The sequence below is a fragment of the Hydra viridissima genome, unplaced genomic scaffold (assembly GCF_058129835.1).
Source record: "Hydra viridissima isolate aposymbiotic clone 2 unplaced genomic scaffold, HvirCarnegie_v1 scaffold_11, whole genome shotgun sequence".
NCBI classification, from domain to species: domain Eukaryota; kingdom Metazoa; phylum Cnidaria; class Hydrozoa; order Anthoathecata; family Hydridae; genus Hydra; species Hydra viridissima.
In genome coordinates this window covers 10979082-11001849 of record NW_028324310.1, presented here as the reverse complement: position 1 = coordinate 11001849, position 22768 = coordinate 10979082, and the positions used below count along the sequence as shown (strand labels likewise).

General features: G+C 34.4%; 1 protein-coding gene, 1 non-coding gene and 1 pseudogene across 3 annotated transcripts; 1 reads left to right on the top strand and 2 right to left on the bottom strand.

Annotated features, from left to right (window-relative positions):
* Positions 1 to 2433: 2433 nt before the first annotated feature.
* Positions 2434 to 2551, bottom strand: LOC149882147 (U5 spliceosomal RNA). The gene has a single exon (XR_016445325.1). It is a non-coding gene; the product is annotated as a U5 spliceosomal RNA (small nuclear RNA).
* A 10426-nt stretch (positions 2552 to 12977) lies between these two features.
* On the top strand, positions 12978 to 14381 carry LOC149882146 (uncharacterized; annotated as a pseudogene). The gene is made up of 2 exons (XR_016445060.1): positions 12978 to 13385; positions 13495 to 14381. The product of XR_016445060.1 is annotated as an uncharacterized LOC149882146 (transcript).
* Positions 14382 to 17704: 3323 nt separating this feature from the next.
* On the bottom strand, positions 17705 to 19460 carry LOC149882145 (microneme protein 21-like). Its single transcript, XM_090067582.1, has 2 exons — positions 18861 to 19460; positions 17705 to 18580 (listed from the first exon to the last, which is right to left on the bottom strand). The coding sequence occupies exons 1-2, from the start codon at positions 19026 to 19028 to the stop codon at positions 17801 to 17803; spliced, it is 948 nt and encodes a 315-aa protein (XP_089923708.1). The 5' UTR covers positions 19029 to 19460; the 3' UTR covers positions 17705 to 17800.
* Between the last annotated feature and the right edge of the window lie 3308 nt (positions 19461 to 22768).

The window sequence follows — 22768 nt, the reverse complement described above, 5'->3', positions numbered from 1 at the left end:
CATGACAGTTATCATTTAATGATAGTTATTATGGTTAAAAACAGTAGACTATAGATTAGGCAAAAAAGCGCGGAGGTAAATTTAGAATATTTTATTTTTGTAAAGGTTTTTCTTTGAACTTTAAAAATTGCGTGAATGTAAATCTTTATACACGCACATCTATTAAGTGCTACACGCATTATTAAAAAAACCACATTCGCATCTTTAAATGGCCGTTTACTTTTCTCGCACCAGATTTTCCCGCCTTTTTTTCTCTAAAAATTCTCACCACCTTTCTCATTTCTTTTTTCACTGCAAATCTCTCACAACGTCACAATCACATCTTACGCTTATTATTAAGAAATAGAATTCAAAGCTCTTCAAAAGCCTCTAGTTCCATAAGTAAAATTTTTTTAAGGAACTTCACTCACCAAGAAATGGAATCAGTGCGCATTATTTTAGGTAGCGTTTACAGTTTTATTCATGCAAAAAAGCAGAAAGCAGTGCTCCACAAACTCAAAAAAATCCAAAATGGCTTCATATTACTTCAAGAGACGCATCTAAACACAAACCAAGAGTCTTCGTAGATTGGAATAATGCAGGCTTTTTTTTTCAGCAAGCAAAAAACATTTCAGTAGTACTCTAATTTTAAATCAGGGAAACAATTTAGATTTTCAGCTGGTAGAGAAATTTGAGGATGCACCCGGGCGTTTTATCTGTATCATCATCAAAGTTAAGAATTTTTTAATAGTTAAAGTATATGCTATATTCGGACCATTGCGTGAACAAGAAAACAAACGCAAACTCATTTGGGAACAATGATATATATTTATATATACTAGATGTCTAACTAGCGGGATTTTATTGGACGAAAAGTGAAGCCGTTTTTTTTGTTTACAAATTTAATCCGCCAATTGTAATAAGGGCAAGAGGCTATATCCGACGTGCGAAATAAAAGTAAAAATGGATGTTGAGATCTAAATTTCTAAATATATTAAAGATACTTCAAAAGCTCGTTTTAATAATGACTTATTTAAGTAAAAAATAATTGCTGCCAAGAACCGAGTGCTTTAATGTAGTAAACTTCTCACGTTTCAATGCGGTTGTCCACTTTTTGCAAAATTCTTAGTTATGAACTGGAAATCTGTGAAAAAATGTCACTTCATTCCATGTATCTATTAGAACAACCATACGTAGCTCATGAATTCACTATTTTAATATTAACTTTTAAAATGTCATATAGGTAGATAAGCTTTTTGCCCGAATTAGAAATGGGTTCCACGCCTTCACTTTTCGGATCGAAGTTAGACATCTAGTATATATAATATATAATTGTTTGGGAATGTCTCGTTGCGAAATTTGAACGTCTAGACGCTGAAAACCTTGAGACAATTCTTGGGGGTGTTGCAACAGCTTGAAAAGGTGAAAGTTGCTAAGCAGGTAATACGCGCATTATGGAGAAGAACGGAAACGAAAAAAAATACCACCAAGGTAATTATTTTTTAAAAAACTTTTTTCTAAGAACTCGTACAAGAAAAGCAAGAACACTACTGTACACCAAAAACGCCTTTCAGATCGCGCTTAGGTGAAAAGGATAAGCGACTTTCAACAACGCGTGCTAAGCAAGCCCATCAAGCTGATAGAGATTTTTCTCTTCTACTTGCAATTCTCCAAAGAAACTTCATTAGACATATTATAGCAAAGCAGACATGTTCATAAAATATAATTTTTAGACAGCAAATGAGAGCGCTTTTTGCTGTTGGCATGTTAACTAATTTTTAAAAATATATCTGAGAAATTAAAATAAGCTTGTTAAATCTTGCGACATTAAAGTAGGCCTATGTAAGTAGGCTGTGTTATTAGAGAAAATTTTTTAATTATTTAGATTTGGTAACTAATAGAAACAAGTTTTGTTAATGGAATTAAAAACCAACATGAGTGGCTTGCTGAAGGAATTTTTGAACCCTACAATTCTAAGTTTAATATTAGACACTTGGGATGTTTTCAGCAACTTGGGAGCGCGTCAGCAACTCTTTGAATTTTCTTTAAATGATAATTTCTTTTTTATAAAGAAGTTGATATCAAAATATTCAACAACTTTTAGATTTACCGCCTATGTAAAAGCAAAACCTTTTTGCTACAAACACCATTGACGTTTAATTTTGGATCAAATTTTTATTGATTTTTTCCGCCACGTTCGTTTTTTATATTTTCTGCAGTTTTAAGTGTGTACTGAACTTACATCTTAAGTTCCAGTCACAATGATAGTTATTTTGTTTAAATTCTTTAATTAAGAAGAAAATGAAGCATAAAGGTAGAATAAACAGAGTTCTTTTATAATTATTTTGCTATCAATTCCCGAACTAAACTGGTACTTAAAGTTGATTTTATCAGCTATTTTCAAGCTACTTATTTCACAAGCATATTTGTGTCTTTTTTCTTTAGGTATAGTGCGGCTCACGAGTGCGAGCAAGAGAAAAATAGTTAAACACTCATTAAATTGGCCTTCTCCACGGAAATCTTTAGTAAAAGGCGAAAGATTTGTGCGTATAATGAAGAAAGCCCTGAGCTAACTACAGAAGCAAAACGTAAAATTAGCGTTAATTTAAATAACGAAAATACTTGTGGTGCTCATTTTTTGAGGTTTCTGGTTCAACGGAATAAAAATTTTTTCCATAGTTTTAATAACTTTGAACAACATTTGTCAAAGTATTTTTAAAAAATCTCTCTTGTAATTCTCATTTCTTACTATTTTTAAGGAACAAATTTCATTGAAAAAGAAGTTTCACTTTGCAAAGCATGATTCAAGTGTTGAAACTTTAAATTTCAAATTTAAAAAAGCTTTTTAAAAAAGTCTTTCTGGAGAAAAATAATTTTTCACGTAACTTTTGGAAAATATAAGATACAGATGCTTGCTTTTTTACCCGCAAATGCAGTAGTTTTTGTTACATTGAAAAATGAACATATGCGAGAGTGAACAAGTAATCTCTAAACTGTGTTTACTTGTGTTAGACTGTGTGTAATACCTCCCTGACGGGGAAGTAAACCTGATCAATATTGGTCTTTGTTCTTGCGTCAGGCAATAGAAAAGAGCTTCTGATTATTGCAAACAGTGAACTACTTTCCACATTATACTTTCTGCCTTCATCGATCATGGCCAGCCACGCTTGTCGCAAAAGCCGACCGCATCAAACGACTGGACCTTGTTGTAGATCTAAACGTCTTTATGGATCCAAGAGAAACTTTCAACCGCTCCTACCAAGAACAAAGAGTAAGAGAGCTATACCAGAAAATAGAGACCATAGTTGTACGAGGCAAACTAGCTTCCCTCACGTATGCAAACAGAGGGCACTGGGTTGCGGAATTCTTCAAAGCAGACGATGCTGAAAAAGTCAACAATTCGGCCTTCGCGATCAGCAGATGCTAAAGAAACATCAATACAAAGAAAAGGACCGATTACGGCTTCCTCATAACCATCAAATGCGATCCGCTAATCGTAGACGAGCAAATAGAAGAACAGCTGACTCCTTTTATGACGGAAATATTCTCCAAAAGACACACCACCTATTCTTTTGAACCCAACCTTATAGACGGAAGAAGGCTCTTCCGCGTCAAGCTTGGTGTCAAGTTAGAACAAGTCCCACACCATATAGAGATAGAGGGAGTTCGTATAGCCTTGCATTTTGCTGGCAAATCTTTCTTCTGCAAAACATGCGGCAACACGCATCAACCACAACTAAGATGCCCAAGCCCTCCACAACCCACCGAAACGCAAAAAAAACAAACAACCTCTGAAATCAGCACTGCAGCCTCACAAGTTGCGGAACCTACATGCCAAACAGTGCAAGTTTCCAAAACCAAAATCCCAGTCAACACAGAAACTCACAAAAAGACCCATGCAAACGAGCTACAGCTACTAAGAGAAGCAGTTGAGGAGGCGAAAAAGAAAGACGAAATTAAAGGAATGTACGTGGATTTTCAAGACCAATCCTACGTAGACTCCACGACATCATGAGCAAAATGCAAAGAGACAAAGAAGTTGAAGACTGTGAAAAAAGAATGAGAATACGAAACGAATGAAAACGAAAACACAAACACAGAAACGTCGATAAAACAACGAAAAGAAGCGCTCCATCGCAAACACCGCAAAAAACCGATCTAAAAAAGAAACAGCATAATCTAAAAACACTCAACCAGTCAATCGGGTGAGAAAACTTAATTTATTTTTCCTCCGCGCCACATATTTTGCGCGCCTTTTCTTTAATTCTTTCCTTCAAAATTTTTTTTTTTTCTCTCTTCTACAAAGTTTTACGCTTTACATTTGTTATTTTATATATTTAAATATCAAATCAAGTAACAGACTTGGGCGACCCATCAGATCAACAGTCCTCATCTGTTAAAAAATGAGCAGCGTAAAAATTTACTCAGCAAACGTTTCAGGTCTAAAAAACGAAATTAAAAGAAAAACTGCACTAAAAAATTTTAAAAAACTTAAAAGCGATTTCATTTTTATTCAAGAAACTCACCTTAATGAAAATGAAAATCTTTTTATGGCAAAAAGAACGGAACGCCTCTGCGTTCTTTTCTACTGGTGGCGAGAGAACTAGTGGCACCGCAATTCTATGCGCTAATTACCTCAATGAAATTTTCTTTGAGCATACTGATGTAAAATGGCAATTTCAATATTCCGGCTACTAGAACAAAAGAACAAAAATTCCTCTTAATAAACATTTACGCCACATCTGGAGATACGAAACAGCAACAAAACGACAGAAAAAACATCTTTCAAAAAATAACAAAAATATTACAAAATCTAGACTTAAACGAATACTTAACCATCTGTGGAGGATATTTTAACATGTTTCTTGACGAAGCCGATAGATATCCAAACTCTATAGAAAAACGTGCGGCTCGTCGCAGAGCCTAAAAAATCTCCTAAACAGATTCGACCTCGAAAACATGTGGCGTACATTTAATACCAATAAAGAGGAATATGCATACAAGTCCACAAACAACGTGACGCATTCTAGACTAGACAGAATTTACATCAGCAAAAGCGCTAGGCAATACGTAGCAACTAGCCAAGTGCCAGCGACGTTCTCAGACCACTACAATGCCATAACTGCCGAAATAAAACTTCAAAAAATTGAATTCGGAAAAGAAATTTGGATTCTAAATAATAAACATCTAAAAAATGAAAACTACCAGTCACAGCTTAAAAATCTCCTTTTAAAACAAATCGCACAAAAAAACTGCTTTGAAAAAATCACCGACTGGTGGGAAGCGCTTAAAAATGCAATTAAAAATCATGCTCAAGCTTTCAGCAAAAAAGAAGCAAAATGCAAAAGAAAAGAAGAATTTAAATTAAGAAAAAAAAAAAAAAACGCCCAAAAAAAGATGCACAAAAACACCAACATGGTGACCCTTTGCAGGGAATTAAAAAACAAACTAGAATATTTTGAAAAAAAATAGCACGATAGGAGCGGCGATACGCGCAAGAATTAAATGGAGATTTCAAGGCGAGAAATGCAACAAATTTCTCTTAAATCTAGAAAAGAACCAATTGGCAAAATCCTTCATTACCGAAATAAATTTGGAAACCGGAGAAACAAAAACACACTCCGGTAACATTATCGCTGAATTCGAGAACTTTTATAAAAAAACTTTATGATACCGAAGAGAGAGACCTCTCAAGCCAAAAGTACCTATTCCAAAACACTGAATCCAAAAAAATTTCAAAAAACAACAAAAAAATTCTCCAAAAACCAATAGAACTATTTGAAATAAAAAAAGCGATAATGGAACTGGAGAACAATAAATCTCCGGGATCCGACGGACTTACCCCAGAGTTCTACAAAACCCAGCTTTCCCCTCTTGGGGGAAGTTATGGCTGCACTTTACAACCAAGTCCTACAACACGGCGAAGTGACGGAATTGCAAAAACAAGCTATAATTATATGCCTCTACAAAAAAGGTGAAAAAAAAAGATAAAAATAACTGGAGACCGATATCGGTCTCCAGTTATTTTTATATATATCTCTCCTGAATATCCGCGATATCTCTCCTGAACACTGATAACAAAATACTGTCGAAGATCCATGTCCTCCCGCAAGTAATTAGCGAATGCCAAACGGCACGTATCCCGGACAGGACTAACTACAACCTCAGTTACACTCTTCTCGGCCTAATGGCTAAGATCAAGTGTAGATCTAGTGTAGAACATCATCAAAACCATCTACTACGACATTAACGCGCGCCTCAAAATAAACGGCTTCACGTCTGAAAAGTTTCAGATACTGAGAGGAGTCAGGCAAGGCTGCCCTTTATCAATGATCCTCTACGTCATACAGGCTGGGATATTCGCCTGCTACGTACGCCAGAATAATAACATCAGAGGCATCACCATAAATGGACACGAAACCAAGCTGCAGCAATACGCCGATGACACCGTCTTCTACATTACCGGCGACAAATCCATCACTGCGCTTGGCAAAGCTCTCAAACTCAACAAGAAAGCGACAGGCGCTAAACTTAACATCCCAAAGTGCCAAGGTCTGTGGCTCGGCCGCAATAGAAACGAGAGCAAACCTAACCATCTAAACTTCACGTGGGACGGCCACTCCGCAAGCGTAAGATCAAGCTGCTCGAAAGCAAAATTGAGAAGTTCCTATGGAACAACTCCTCCATAAAAACTAACAACTTAGTATCCAAACTTCCCATTCAGAAAGGCGGACTCAACATCGTAAACATCCGCGACAAACTCGTCTCCATCCAAGTGAGCTGGCTCACTTGGATGGAGACGAGTTTGTCGCGGATGTTTACGATGTTTACTTCGTTATTCCTACTAACTCCATCTTTAAGAAAAGAGGACATGCCCCGGACGACCTCTGTCCGCAGTGCATGAAAGCGAAGGAAACATTAGCGCACATGATATACTCATGCGAAAAAGTTCAACCCCTCATAAAATACGCCATATCCATTCTAAACAAAATCTATATTCCGCAGCCTGCTTTCGAAAACACCTTTAAATTTTTCTTCTTCTCACACGCAGAGAATGTAAATAATTTTAACCTTGGAAAACGAATTTTAAACGAGTTAATTTATACCATATATTGTAATAGAATGAGGTCGTTCCATGACCGTTCGACTTTTACAAGACTGAAATTACTCATAGAGTTTCAGTGCAGGCTAAAAAATATTATTTTTGAAGAAAAAGAATTCGCGAAACAAAATAACACACTGGACGACTTTCTCATCGAGTCTCAAAGTATCTGGGATGCAGATCTCAAACTAAATTTAGACACGAATTTAAACATCTATCTGAGCTAAAAGAAATACCCAGATACTAATTGAATTTAAAAAATTTTCATTTTTTTTCGTTTTTTCGTTTTTTCGTATTTCAGTGTTTGTAGCGTCTCTCTCGTTTTTTCGTTTTTTCGCCTTTTCGATTTTTTATGTTTTTCTGTCCTAAGCCACATGGCATCGTACCTCGGCGTCCGTGTGTTTTGTTTCGTGATTTAGTCCTGCGCTTGTTCAGTCTTGTGAAGTCCTATTCGTGTCCGGTCATGGAACAGTGGACCATTATTTGTAAATAATATCCATTGTAAAATATTTTCGGACACCTCTGCAAGGCATCCGCCGGAGGAGGAAATAAATATTCAATACCTCAAGTGTAGATCTTATAAGTTGATTTTAGAGTGATTTTTAAAGTTTTTTAAATAAATTTATCTTCGGTGAAAAACTTCGGTGGCTTTTTCTTATGGTATTCAACTCGCTGTGAAGACAAGAAGAGACACCGCGAAAGAGACTCCAATTTTTTTTAATTCAAAACTTTTTTCTCCTCCGCAGAGGCACAAGCGAAAAGACAAAACCTTTCTGTAGCGAAGTCTTTGCTACTGAATTTTTTCTTTTCAAACTCTATATCCAAGCGAGACTCTAAGAGATATACAGTTTCGCTGTATATCTTTTATAACTAATATAAGCCAAATTTATTCGCAGAGTTTTTTTTCAATACACAATAGAACTAAAATCTAAAGAATTAGTGCAACAGATAGCGATGAAAGGCCTGCACTTTCCAGGAGACCCTCAAAACGCTCCCCTCAGGCCAAGAAGAAACCCCCTGCTCTTAATAACTTTAAAAACCGACGCATCGACGCTAAATCAAGAAATTTACGACGCGCTTTATAAATACGGAAAAATTGTAAATATAAATTACGGATATTACAATAACAGCAAGCAAATACGAGACGGACGCAGGCTAATCCACATCATACCGACCGTGGACGTGGAAAAAATACCACCGACCGTAACAATAGACCACAGATTACACCTCTATACTTTAGAGGGAAAACGGTACCAACAAGACAAACAACACAGGACACACAGAAACTACTGGAGGACCTTGACATTTCGGACTCTGACACTGACGAAATGTCACAAGATGAAGTCGATGACAAAAACAAAGAGACAACAAAGAAACAAAACACAGACACCACAATCGACATACCAGACACACAAAACGGACAGACTGAAAAGAAAACAAAAACGATGACACAAAAACCGGCACCCAGACCGCAAACATTCAAAACACAACAACACATAACGATAACTCACCCTGTACAAACAACAAAAAAACAGGACAGCACACACGAAACAAATCCTGAAACCGTACCCACCAACATCGCTGTCGTCGCAAATCCTCCACAAAACTCATCACCGACCCCCATCCCAATGGAAACAGAGCCTACAGTGACGGACATAAAACCGGACACACTACAAAAACCCACGAAAAGAAAAAGCGCGACGACCCCAACAAAAGAAACAAAACTGAACGACATGAAAACGAAACGAAAACCCAACAGACCAGAAACCTGACTCGACATACTTCTAGACAGACCACTCCAAAATTAAATAAACAAAAATGATAATAACATTACAGACAATAAATACTGCAGGTATGCGAAATCTCCAGAGGAGAAGGGAGATTTTGCATAACTTACAGTAATCGAGACAAAGCATAACTTTGCTACAAAAGACACACATTACGCCTGACATGTATAGACAAACATCGAATTTATGCACAGGCACCATGATCTTCAGCGCGGGGAAACAAAACACTGACGGGACAATTATTTTTTTTAAAGACCATACAATCAAACCGACAAACACCATAAATGACGAACAAGGCAAATATCAAATCACAGACATACACATAGATAAACAAGACTTTACCATTATAAACGTATACGCACCGTCAGGAAACACTACACAACACCAATACAGACGAAAAGAATTCTGAGAAAACCTAAAAAAATTACTGAGCACACCCAGAATACGTGACAGACACTACATACTGGCGGGTGACTTTAACGTGACACTTTCAGACAAAGACAGACGTCCACCATCACTACAAAAATACAAATTCCTTTCACAAAACGCACTACAAGACCTTATATACACCCTAGACGTAGAAGACATCTACCGCACACTCCACCCAAACGAACAACAATTCACACACTATCACAGCCAGACAAAGACAAGAACAAGAATAGACAGAATATACACCAGCAAAACCCTAAGACAATACATCACAAATGCAGAACACCAACCCACCACACTATCAGACCACTATAATGCCCCGACGATCACCATAAACGTACAACCCCAACCGAGAGGAAGGGGATACTGGATACTCAACAACACCCTACTGAAAGACCAGACATACATAGACCTCATAACAAAACAAATAACCATACAAACAGAAAAACACCCTGACACTAGACAAATACCCGAATGGTGGGAAAACACAAAACAACTGATCAAAAAAACAACACTGGAATACGCGCACAAACGGCACAAACAGAACAGAGCACAAGAACTTAGACTGACGAGAAAACTAAGAAATACACTGAGGAAGGAGGAACGCAAACACTTAAACAACATCATGAGCACGAACATCAGACACAAACTCGAACAAATACAGAGACGGAAAGAAGAAGCTGCAAGAATACGAACAAAACAGATACGGAACAAAGACGGAGAACGCCCGACAAATTTCTTCAGCAACCTAGAAAAACAAAGACACATCACGAAATAACGGAGCTGAGAGACAAACAAGGACTTTTACAGCAAGACCCTGAACAGATCCTTAACGTCATGAAAGACTTTTACGAATCACTATACACCAAAGACGAACTGAACGCACAGGCACAGACAGAAATACTAACCGAAACGAAAACCCCCCGACTAACGGAAACACAACGAAGACATTGCGACGAAGACTACACAGAACAAGACATTACAACAGCACTAAAAAACATGAAAAACGAAAAGACACCAGGCACAGACGGGCTAACAGCGGAATTTTATAAAAAATTCTGGCCGCTGTTGACAAAATACTTTACAAAAATGACAAACGCAGTACTAAACCGAACATACCTAACACATTCACAAAGAGAGGCCATAATAACATGCATATACAAAAAAGGAGACAGAACAGACATAACAAACTGGCGACCTATCTCCCTACTGAACATAGATTACAAAATCATCACAAAGACTATTACGAACGGAATAAAAACTACACTACCACACATAATCAGCAAATACCAGACTGCATGCATCCCACACAGGCAAATACACATGATCTTACTATACACTAGAGACATTGTAAAGATAGCACACATCGAAAACATGAAAAACACAGCGATAATATCAATAGACCAAATCAAAGCATTCAACCGAGTTGACTGGACTTACTTATTCAAAACACTGACGAAATTCAACTACGGACCCAAGACTATAAAAAACATAAAAACGCTATACACAAACATCACAACGAAAATAAAAACAAACGGACATATATCGAGACCGTTCTACCCGACAAGAGGAGTAAGACAAGGATGCCCTCTATCCATGACACTATACATACTACAGGCAGACATACTATTACAAAACATAACACAAAACAAACACATAAAAGGAATAAAGACAAACTACCAAGAAACAAAAGTAACAGCTTACGCGGATGATACAAAACTGGAAAAGACACAACCTGAGTATTAAGGGAAAAATCACAGTAGTGAACACCTTAATACTCAGCAAACTATGGCACACCGCACAAATACTACCGTTACCAAACAAAAAACAGATAGACAAAACCATGAAACCAATACACGACTTCATATGGAACGACGCCAAGACAAGAATAAACAGAGCACAGCTACATCAGACAATACGCCACGGAGGACAAAACTTAATAGACATAGCCACAAAAGCACAAACACTACAAATAAAATGGACTATCAAAATACTTACTCACGAAACACACATGCCATGGATAGACACAGCCATACATTTTCTAAACAGATACCGAAACGCAAGAAAAAACATATACACCTTACACGCAGCCACCACACCCCACGAAAAACCCCCGATACCTAAATCTTACAGAGACCTAATACACTACTGGGAGACTTTCACCAAAGACATTAAAACACAAGACAACACCATAGAATTAATACTGAACCAACCGATATACTACAACCCCCTACTGCCAACAAAACCCACTACAGAAAACCCGTTCCCCCCCTTACCGAGACCAACAAAACACACGAAAACACAGGATATACGAATCATTGCAGACCTATGTGACATCTCGACACTAGGACTCCTCACAGCAGACCAACTAGAAATACCGCACAAAGTATTAACGGAAATAACGAAACGGATACCGACCACATGGATACACAAACTGAAAACGGAAACACCAAATTACCCATATCACAAATACATCCCCTCCATTCACATAGAAAACAAAGACAGAAAACTGGCACAGGTAACGAACAAACAAATATACCACAGAATCTTGACATCAAAAATGACACCCCCTAACAGACATCTACAATGGAACAGAAAACTGAACCCTGGACAAACGCCCATAACAAAACGAGACTGGGACAGAAAATTTCAAAAACTGCACGACAGAAACTTATACAGCAAAGCAAACGAGATACAATACAAATACATACACAGAAAACTACCATCACTAAACATTATGCACAAATGGAACAACAACATAGACAAAATATGCAAACGCTGCGACAAAAACGAAACGGAAACACTACAACACTGGTTTTACTACTGCCCTGACACACAGAAAATATGCATACAGATCATAACAATACTGAATACGATATATCCAAACGACAGATACAGCAATACCCTAAAATTTTTCCTTATGGGTATTGAAACCGCACAAGACAGAAACATAGGCGACACATGCATAGACACTTTCTACGAAACAGTACAACACATACGGAACACCCTGACTTTTGAAAACAAAAAACTAAACGCTTCACTGCACTTTAACACGCTACTAATAAAGAGACTTAGAACAGAACTAAAAACAGAAAACAAAAACCAAAAAACATACAAAACTGCTATTAGACTTTGTGACGAAAACATCAGAAACATTACAAATACACAACTATACAGGACCACCTAAACCTTTAGAAATAATAGCCGTAAAAAGAAAAATGTAAATATGCATAAATAGTAAAAAAAAAAAAAAAAAAAAAAAAAAAAAAAAACTTTGTACACGAAAAAATAAATAAATAAAATAAAGATATTATACTGCAAAAAATCAAATAAAAAATATATAGAATTGTAAATAATTTATCACGAATTGTAAATATGTATATTATACCGTCCACAGCTCCCATGGCTGATGAGACGTAAAAGGAGATAAAAAAAAAAAAAAAATGTTTTCTAAGGAGAGATTTGGGCAAGTGTAAAGGCCATAGTTTAGATCTTTATAAAAGAATTCAGATATGTGATTCCACAAAATGTGATAATCAGTATTCCGCATATATCGCGTCTTTGTTTACAAACAGTGAGCACCAGTTAGTAGACTGGGTTCTAAAAAGACTCTAACAATAAGATAAACAAAAGCGCACTTCAACTGGCCAGACTATGTATTTTATGACTCTGAATATCGATTGTTCCGGGTTACATCATAACTTATGATAATTATGCGAAACAAACTACGGCTGTCCTGTTGGTTCACAAACAAATTAGCAAAACAAAGTCATGTCTTTAAGCAAAAGCAAATATTTTACTTGTCTTTCAGTTGAAAGCAAACAAAGATATCTTGATAAAATTTCTAAAATAGATAATTTAGATCCATATAATCTATTCAAATCTGACTTGATTTTTTCAGTAGATTTTTATCCAAAAATTAGTTATCCTGATATTGCAAACTATTTAATGTTCGCTTTATCTCCTATTTCCGCTGATGAACTTAAATGTTATAAAAGTTTAGAATCTTATAACTTTTTTCTCTCTGGTTGGGTCAAAGAAATTGGTTATTAAAGTTATTCGATGAAAAATGTTTGGTTATTGGAAGGGTAACAAATTTAAATATCTTATATATATTCAGTACAACCTTTAAACCTTTAATTAATAAAATTTATAATTTTATTATATAATATATAATTCTATTTTTTTATATGAAAGGTTTATCATTCTCAAAAGCATAATGAAACAGCAACTTTTACATGGATCATTTCTGAAAAGAATGGTAAAATATTGAGTGCTCATTGTAACTGCATGGCTGGTCTTGGAGAGGCATGTTCTCACATTGGAGCAATTTTATTTTACATTGATGCTGCTGTCAAAATTCGCGACTCTAAGACAGTCACAGAAGAAAAAGCATATTGGATGCTTCCATCGTCATCTAAAGATATTTCGTATTCAGAGTGTGTCAATATAAATTTTACCTCTCCAAGTACTTTCAAAAGAAAATATGATGATATGATACTAAAAGGATCGACTTGTAGTCTTCTAAATAACAATAGTGATGCATTTACAAATAATAAATCAAATAATAATAATCAGACACCTCCAACTCAAAAAAACTTGATACATTTTTCAATGAGTTGAGCCTTTGCAAGTCGAAGCCAGCCATTTTATCTGTTGTATCTCCCTACAGTGCAGAATATCAACCCTCATTATTAAAATTGCATTTTCCAAAAATGTTACGGGACCTATATGATTCCTCAACTTTACCTCTTAGTTACATAGATTTATGTAAACAATGTGAGCATTTAAACTTGTCTGTATCTGAAGTTGAGCAGTGTAATGTCGAGTAAGCTACAAGAGAGCAAGTTTTTTCAAGCAAGTGGTTTTATTTTCGAGCAGGGAGAATCACAGCAGCGAACATGTATAGTGTATTTCACACATTTGATGACATGCCTGCCCTATCATTAATTTAAAAAATTTGTTATCCTGAAAGTTACCAAATTAATACATGGCAAACTAAATGGGGACTAGAAAATGAGAAGGTTGCTTTAGCAAAATATTTTAATATTATAAAACAGCATCATATGTATATATAGTTATATTAAATTTTATATTATATTTTTATATTTTATATTATATTATGTTATATTATATTATATTATATATATATTATATATATATATATATATATATATATATATATATATATATATATATATATATATATATATATATATATATATATATATTATAAAATATAAATATACATGTGGTTAATCAAATGGTATCACAGAGTCGTTTAAATTTATTAATGAACATGATATTGTAACAATTTTGTCCATTGTTGTAAGGCGATTGTTCTGTTTTATCAAATAGTCCAAAGGAATTGTACTATGTAAAATTTTATATTTATTTCGGATATTTCCTATAACTCTCTCTATATGAATTTGAATAGAGGCTATTTTTCTAGTCTGCTCAACATCCCAAGAACTGAATTGGCGTTTTCCTTTAGTAAATGATGGTACTTTTACCTCGGCGCAATATAGAGCAACGCTATCTTCAATACTAAATCCTCTATCAGCCATAACAACATCGCCAGGTAATAACTTTGATAAAAAACCTGAATTTTCAGTTAGATATTTATCACTAACACGACCAACTTTCAAAACGATTTGTGCAGCGAAACACACAACAAAAAACCATGACTTGGGTGATAATAAAATTAAGCCAACAGTTATTAGTACAAAATCAGAATACAAAATCATAATAAACACTAGTTCCGTATTTGTTTGTGAACCATCATGGCGGCTAATTACTTATTAAAGGATAGTGAGGCCAGGCCGGAACACTGGATACAGAAAAACATGCAGCTCATCACAGAGCCTAAAAAAACCTCCTAAACAGATTCGACCTTGAAGACATGTGGCGTACCTTTAACACCGACAAAGAGGGGTATACTTACAAATCCACAGATAACGTAACACACTCTAGACTAGACAGAATTTACATAAGCAAAAGCGCTAGACAATAAATAACTACTATCCACGTGCCCACGACGTTCTCGGACCACTATAATGCCTTAACCGCTGAAATAAAACTAAACAAAATTAAATTCGGAAAAGAAGTTTAGACTTTAAGTAGCAAACACTTAAAAAATGGAAACTACCAGTCACAACTTAAAAATCTCCTTCTGAAACAAATTGAGCAAAAAAACATCTTTGAACAACTCACCGACTGGTGGGAAACGCTCAAAAATAAAATTAAAAATCATGCCCAAACTTTTAGCTATATTAAAGCCAAATGTAAAGGAAAAGAAGAATATAAACTGAGAAAAAAACTAAAAAACGCCCAAAAAAGATACACAAAAACACTAATATGATAATTCTTTGCCTGGAATTGAAAAACAAGTTAAAACATTTCGAAAAAAACAGAGCGATAGATGTGGCGATACGCGCAAAAATTAAATGGAGATTCCAAGGCGAGAAGTGCAACAAATACTTGTTAAATCTTGAAAAAAACAAATTGGCTAAATCCGTCATTACAGAAATTAATACGGACAAAGAAGGAAAGAAAACACACTCTGACGAAATTATCGCCGAATACGAAAATTTATGATAAACTCTATAATATTGAAGAGAGAGATTATTAAAGCCAAAACTATCTATTTCAAAACACTGAAACTAAAAAAAATATTAAAAAACAACAAAAAAGTCTTAAAAAAGCAATTGAATAATTTGAAGTTAAAAAAGCGATAATGGAACTTGATAGCAACAAGTCTCCAGGATCCGACGGCCTTACTGCAGACCTTTACAAAACCGGCTTTCCCCTCTTGGGAGAAACGATGACCGCACTATAGAACTACGTTTTACAAAACGGTGAGATGACGGAAGTGCAGAAACTAAAATTACATGCCTTTACAAAAAGGGGACAAACAAGACATTAACAACTGGAGACCGATATCTCTCCTCAATACTGGCTATAAAATACTGTCAAAGATCCTAGCCAACAAACCTAAACATGTCCTCCCATAGTTAATAAGCGACTGCCAAACCGTATGTTTCCCAAACAGAATCGTCTACGCAAACCTTAGCTACACGAGAGATATCATCAAAATAGCCAATGAAAGGAAACTGAACGCCTCAATAATCTCCATTGACCAGGTGAAGACCTTTGACAGGGTGGATCGATTTTTTTTAATCGACAGCCTACGGTTTTTCGGCTTTGGTTTAACATTTATAAACTTCATCAAAACATTATACTATGATATCTCCGCGCGCGTAAAAATAAAACGATTTTCTTTCTGAAAGTATCAAAGTTTTAGAGGTATCAAAAGTAAAAGTATCAAAGAATTAGAGGAGTAAGACAAGGTTGTCCCCTTTCGATGATGCTTTACAACAATCAAGCTGAAATTTTTGCGGGATGCATAAGGAAAAATCCAAAAATTAAAGGAATAACCATTAACAAAAGCGAAACGAAAATACTCCAATACGCCGACGACACTAACTTCTACTTGACCAGAGACGACTCCATTACAGAACTCGGAAACGCTCTCGAGATTAACTACAAAGCTACCGGAGCCAAACTAAACCGTGACAAATGCCAAGGACTGTGGCATCTAACACCTAAATCCAAAAAACCATTTATAAAATTCTAATGGAAAAAGAAAATGCCAAAACTAAAACGCACTTCCTAAAATGGAACAAAATTTTCAAAAATAGCAGGCTTAACACTATCGATAAGGAGTGGGAAGAACTCTTAATTAAAATACACAAAAGCCAAAACAATAATAAAGCGAGCGAAATTATATACAAATCCACTTTGCCCTCCTTAAAAACTCCATATTCAAAAAAAGAGGATACACCGATGACCACCTCTGTCCCCAATGTATGAAAGCACGCGAAACTCTACCTCATAGGTTGTACAGCTGCAAAAAGGTGCAACCTTTAGTTAAATAAGTCTCCTTTTTAAACATTCTATATCCCAGAAAAGATCCTTTTAAAAACACTTTTAAACTTTTTCCCTTTGGTTTGAGCGATAACGCGCAAGAATGTTGGAAACTTTATACCTGATGAACTGGTATTTCACATATATTGTAACAGAATGAGAGCTTATCATGAGCGAACAACTTATTCGAAAGAGCGCCTTCTAAGATAATTCGAAGGAAAACTAAAACAAATAATAAACACCGAATACCAAATAGCAAAAGAAAGAACTTTGAAATTAAATTACCCTAAATTTTATGATACGAAGAAAAACAAAGTATTGATATTACGAGAACATAACTTTTGCTTACTAATTCAAAAACAAATCAAAATATCAATTTTTTTTTGTTATTCAGAGAATGGTGTCTACTTTTGTAATGGTGCTAACTTTTTTTCGTAAATCTGAAGATAAACTAAACTTCATTTAGAGAAAAACAACAAAATTTAAATTCAGAGGTAACTAATGCACTATTATAATATTTTCATAAATTGTTACATAAAAGATATTGCCGTTCTGCGGTTGGTCTTATTGATAACTTTCAGGCAACTTTTTTTAAAAATTTATTCACTGCGTCTCCAATTTCTTTTACATTTATCTTAGGCTTGCCAGTATCATAGGTCGCCCTTACATTATGCTCAGGTTTCGTGTACATCGTCAAAGAAACTAAAATCTTTGATTTTGTACCTACATTACCTTCACCACTCCATTTTTCTTTAAACGCTGAAACTTGCTTTTGTTCATTTTTTAGAAGAAGTATGAACTCGCTTATCTTTTTTTTCAGAGGTATATCCTTTGCAGATATTTCTGCTACTTTTTCTACCAAATTCTCGGGGATAGGTAAGTATTTTTGAGCGTACCTCCAAGCTGTTTTAATTTTATCAATACTACTCAAAGCCTTTGGAGTTCCAAACAATACACTTTCTAAACTGTTTACGATCTTTTTTGGATCAAGAAACTCCGTGATTTTCTCTATTCCCATGGTGAACATCATTTCCCATAAACTATCTGTTAATTTAGGTGATTGCCTCAGGTTTGATAACTGTATTTTAATTGTTCCTTTTTCTTTTTCCCATTTTCCGTCTTCGTTTAAAAATTCCCCTACAACTTCATAGTCGCTGAAACAATCAAAAAAAGCCTTTAACTCACTTGGACTACCAGCAATTAAATAATCGTATGCCCCCACGCGAATCGGTTGACGATATCCATGTAAGTATGAAAGTGGAGCTCTGGCTTCTAACTTAGTAGACTTTGAGTTGATACTAAAATTTGGGTACCCAAAACTTTTAATAGGAGAATCACCATTAGCTGCGCTCGGAGTCTAAAACAAATAGAAAAAGCTCTAGAATACTGCTTCAGTGTCATTACAAAACATCAAACAGTATTCTACAGCATACAGAAAAATAAACTGCACCAACATAGTTGCAGCACAATTAAAAATATTTGTAATATTTGAAATAGTGCTATAATTTTGTTGGTGCAGTTTATTTTTCTTAACTTGTAATGAGTACTGAAGTAATATGTGGCTGCAAACATTAAATTGACTAAAACTATATTTTTTAACTATTACTTTGATGTTTTTATTATCGCGCTGTTCTTACCCCGTTTTTTTGTTTTACCGTCTTGCATTTTTTTTCTGAAAGGATACCATTAAAGATATTCTTTACTTCGTATATAAACGAGCGGCTAAAGGATTTACTTTTTTTCGCTGGACATTGGCATAACAAAGATGCAAGAACTGCTGCAAAAAACAGTGTTAATATCTTCATGTCTAAAATGGTTAAAAATAGAATGTTTTAAAGTTGTTGTGCGTGATTTTGTAGGAGTAGATGTCGTTGTAGTGGATGTTGTTGTTGTTTTTTGTTGTGATGTTGTTGCTGCTGTTTTCATTTCATGTGTCATGTTCGATTTTTTGAATTCATCTTTAGATTTACTGACAACTTTTTATACGGATGTGGTGTAGGTTAAAAACATTTTACATTTTTCGTTGTTTTGAAAAATATTTTGAAAAGAAATAGTTTAGTGATACCTCATTACGAAACGCATTTTCGCTTTAGTTGTTTTTAAGTCAAATGCTCGGATACGTTAAAATTCTAAAGTTCTTACAAAGTTAAAAAATCGATTCAGAAATAAAAAACAGAAGCAACATTTAAATGACTGAAATTTAAATTTGTCTTTGAAAGACAAAAGTGTTTCGGTTCGGTTCTTCGATTTTTTTACTTTACTCATTGAACCATGCTTTAATCATAAACACTTGATTGGTTGTAAATCATCAAAAATGATTTAACACCAATCAAATGAAAGTATTCTGCTGCTAATGAGTTTAAAACTTTGTGTTAGATTTTGTTTAACATAACATCGAGGATTGGATCAACAAATGTGCTGTTATTGCATTCCAAATTATAACAATCAAAATTGATTTGTTAACAATTATGACTTAATTCTAGACTTACGAAAAAAGTAATTTGCAAATGTGTTTGTTTGTTATTGTTAGGAAATCCATTTCGGAGCATTTTTTTCTGGGACAATCCCAATTTCTGATGCTCTGTCCCAAAATACACTTTCTCAAAACTTTTTCCCTATTTTTAAAAGCTTTTAGAGAAAGAAAAAAGACTTTTTATCTTAAAAACCAGTTTTGAAAATATTTTCTAATCGTCTTCAAAGTTTTCAAATTGAAGATTTAACACAAAAAATTAAATCCATGATCGAAATACACTTTATTGTAACTTATTGAATATTAATTTATTGTATGTAACTTATTGAATATTAATCTCAACAATGCTGACAGTTGAAAAAAAACCATATAATTTTAATTAAATTTGTGCAGGGGGTACATCAGCTTAAAAAAGTTTTCTAATAGCGTACTAGATTTGGTTGCCTCTCATACTATTTTTGAAACTTTAAATACCGACTCCAGTTTTCTTGCTGGTTCAGTAGATACTTGAATTACAGTTAAAACTTCAAATACGATTTATTTACTTTTATGAATGAACATGTGTTATTTACTGCTACACATATATCTAAACTCTTTTAAATTGCATTCCCTAATAAATAAATCAAGTATTAGAAGTACTTGGATTGCCTTTACTTCGCATTCAAATTAAAGATGGTGGATAAATTGTGAGCTGGAGACAAAAATTATTACTTAGTATAAAAATCTACTTCGAGAGTTTTTAACACTTGCAAAAAAAAATCGTTACACTGACGATAATTTGCTTAGTTGTTAACAAAAACACTGTTTTTGAGTTTAAATATTCAATATTTCTGCTGCATATTTTTTTGTTTTGTCATACTTATGTTAACATATTTATGGGGAAAAGGTGATCCGAGTTTATCTTTATCGCAAAAAAACTTTTTGATAATTAAACTATGTAACTTCCCCTGCGTGCGCGTTTTGAAGCGATCTTTCAAATAAACATATCTAGCAAGTTTTTGCAAGAAAAACGGGTTTTATTGATTATTATTCAGTTAAAGTCCAATCGATGACTTTGATGCAGAAAAAACAATTATTCTGAATCCCGTTTCACCACAACGGTTGATTCGCAAATTGACGCATGCGCATTTAAAAGAATGTTACTGTCGTAAACGTGTAGCAAAACCATGCAAAAAATTTGAGACCAAAGCAAACCCTCTTTAGGGGCCTGTTTATATGGAAAGAGGGTTGGCTCGTTTGCCGAGATATCGACGTCATCAATATTTTAACTTAATTTTATTTTGCGTTTATATGAATAAACGAGCTAGCCCAGATAGCGAGATCTCACTGTTTTTTTCCGAGATCTCGGCAAACGGCCTGGTTATTTTTCTTATATAAATTTGTACGCATGCGTACAAATTCTTACATTTTTTAAATTTGAAAGTTTCCGCGTAAAATAATAAATTTAATAGCAAAACTGGTAACTTCCTTGTACTTAAAATTTTAGTTGTTTTGCTTTTATAATTTACCAAAGATCCAGTATCTTTTAAGTAATATAAAGTAATAGCTACTTTTTTATCTGCTGATAGAGCTCTACAGTTTGGTGAAAAAGGGCGAGGAGATAAATAAGGGCTTAACTCTGAAACCAAATTCACGAAAAGAAACCGTAAAAGCCTAAAAATTGTTTTCCATACATCAATTGGAGCTACACCAGTTATTATATTATGCTACCATAAAACAGTTTTGCCAGTTTTAAACCAGCAACTACTACTTTTTCTTTTAAGGCGCCTCTGTCTTACATGTTTCATCTTTTGAAGTGATTGTGATCGTTTTCGTAAAAGAATAATATTTAAAAAATTATCAAATTTAAATTTGTGAAGCTTATGTAATATAATTAGGCTTTTAAGAAGCATTATTTGTGCTATAATACCAGTTAAACATACTGTTAAAATGCAATGTGTTTTTTTGTCGCTAGCCGCCATCTTTAAAGTTATTATTTTACCGATAAAGAGGCCAGCCCTGCTAAAAAAAGCCAGGCTGACTTCGATATCATTTTTTATTTTTTTAACAAAAATTCATATAAATGCAATTTTAAAACTGACTCGTTTTCCGAGCTAGCTCGGCAAACGGGCTAGCCCTAATCCATATAAACAGGCCCTAAGTTTTCTTGTTCAAGTAATCCCACTATAAAATTTATGGTAATTTTTACGGATTTTGCGGAGAAGTCTAAAAAGAAAAATTTTCGTCTCTTAACCATATACGAGCTAAAGTGTTCATATAGAGAATTTTCATCTCGCCTAAGTGGTGTACCAGGTAAGTTAAGTAAGATCGCATCTCAAATTAATTAGTTTTTTAAAAAGGTTTTTAGTTAAGATCTAGGTCGAGAGTCAGCCTACCTCCATGTAAACAGCACGTTATTTACGCTAATGTTTGTACTCCATCATGATGGAAAAGAAGCAAAACTTTTAACTGACGTCATCTTAAAACCATAGTGACATGATTAGGTGATTGTAAGTTCTATTTACAAAAATTACTGGTTGTTAAATGTCAAAATCAACTCATAAATGCATTTCCGCAAACACATCGTGCTTTGATGCGAGTAAAGTTTACAAACTTGTAAAAATACACGAACTGTCGATTAAATGTAAGATCAAATAACAAAATGCATTTACTTTTTTTAGTGTTTTAATTCTATTTTATAAAATGTTCGAGATTTTTTCTATGTATTTTAAAACGTTTCTTGCCTCTTTAAAGTTTTTGTACTAAAAATGATAAAAAAATTCTTCTTTACTTTTTTTTCTCTGGTTTATCAGGAAAATTGCCATTGAACTAATTTCATCTTAAATTTCTATAAAAAGAAATTATAGTTTGTATAACTTTAAAGCCTCTATTCGCAACCGTGCATGGTTACAATTACGTTTCTTTTAAGAAACTATCGTGAAAAGAAGCATTACTGGTTTAACTACTATTTTAGTTTACACCTTATTCATTCTAACGATAGAACATGATTTAATGATGGGATTTTAGACTAAAAGCTAAGATTAAACTGTTTTATTATTTGCATGAACAGGATATTACATTCATAATTTAAATAAA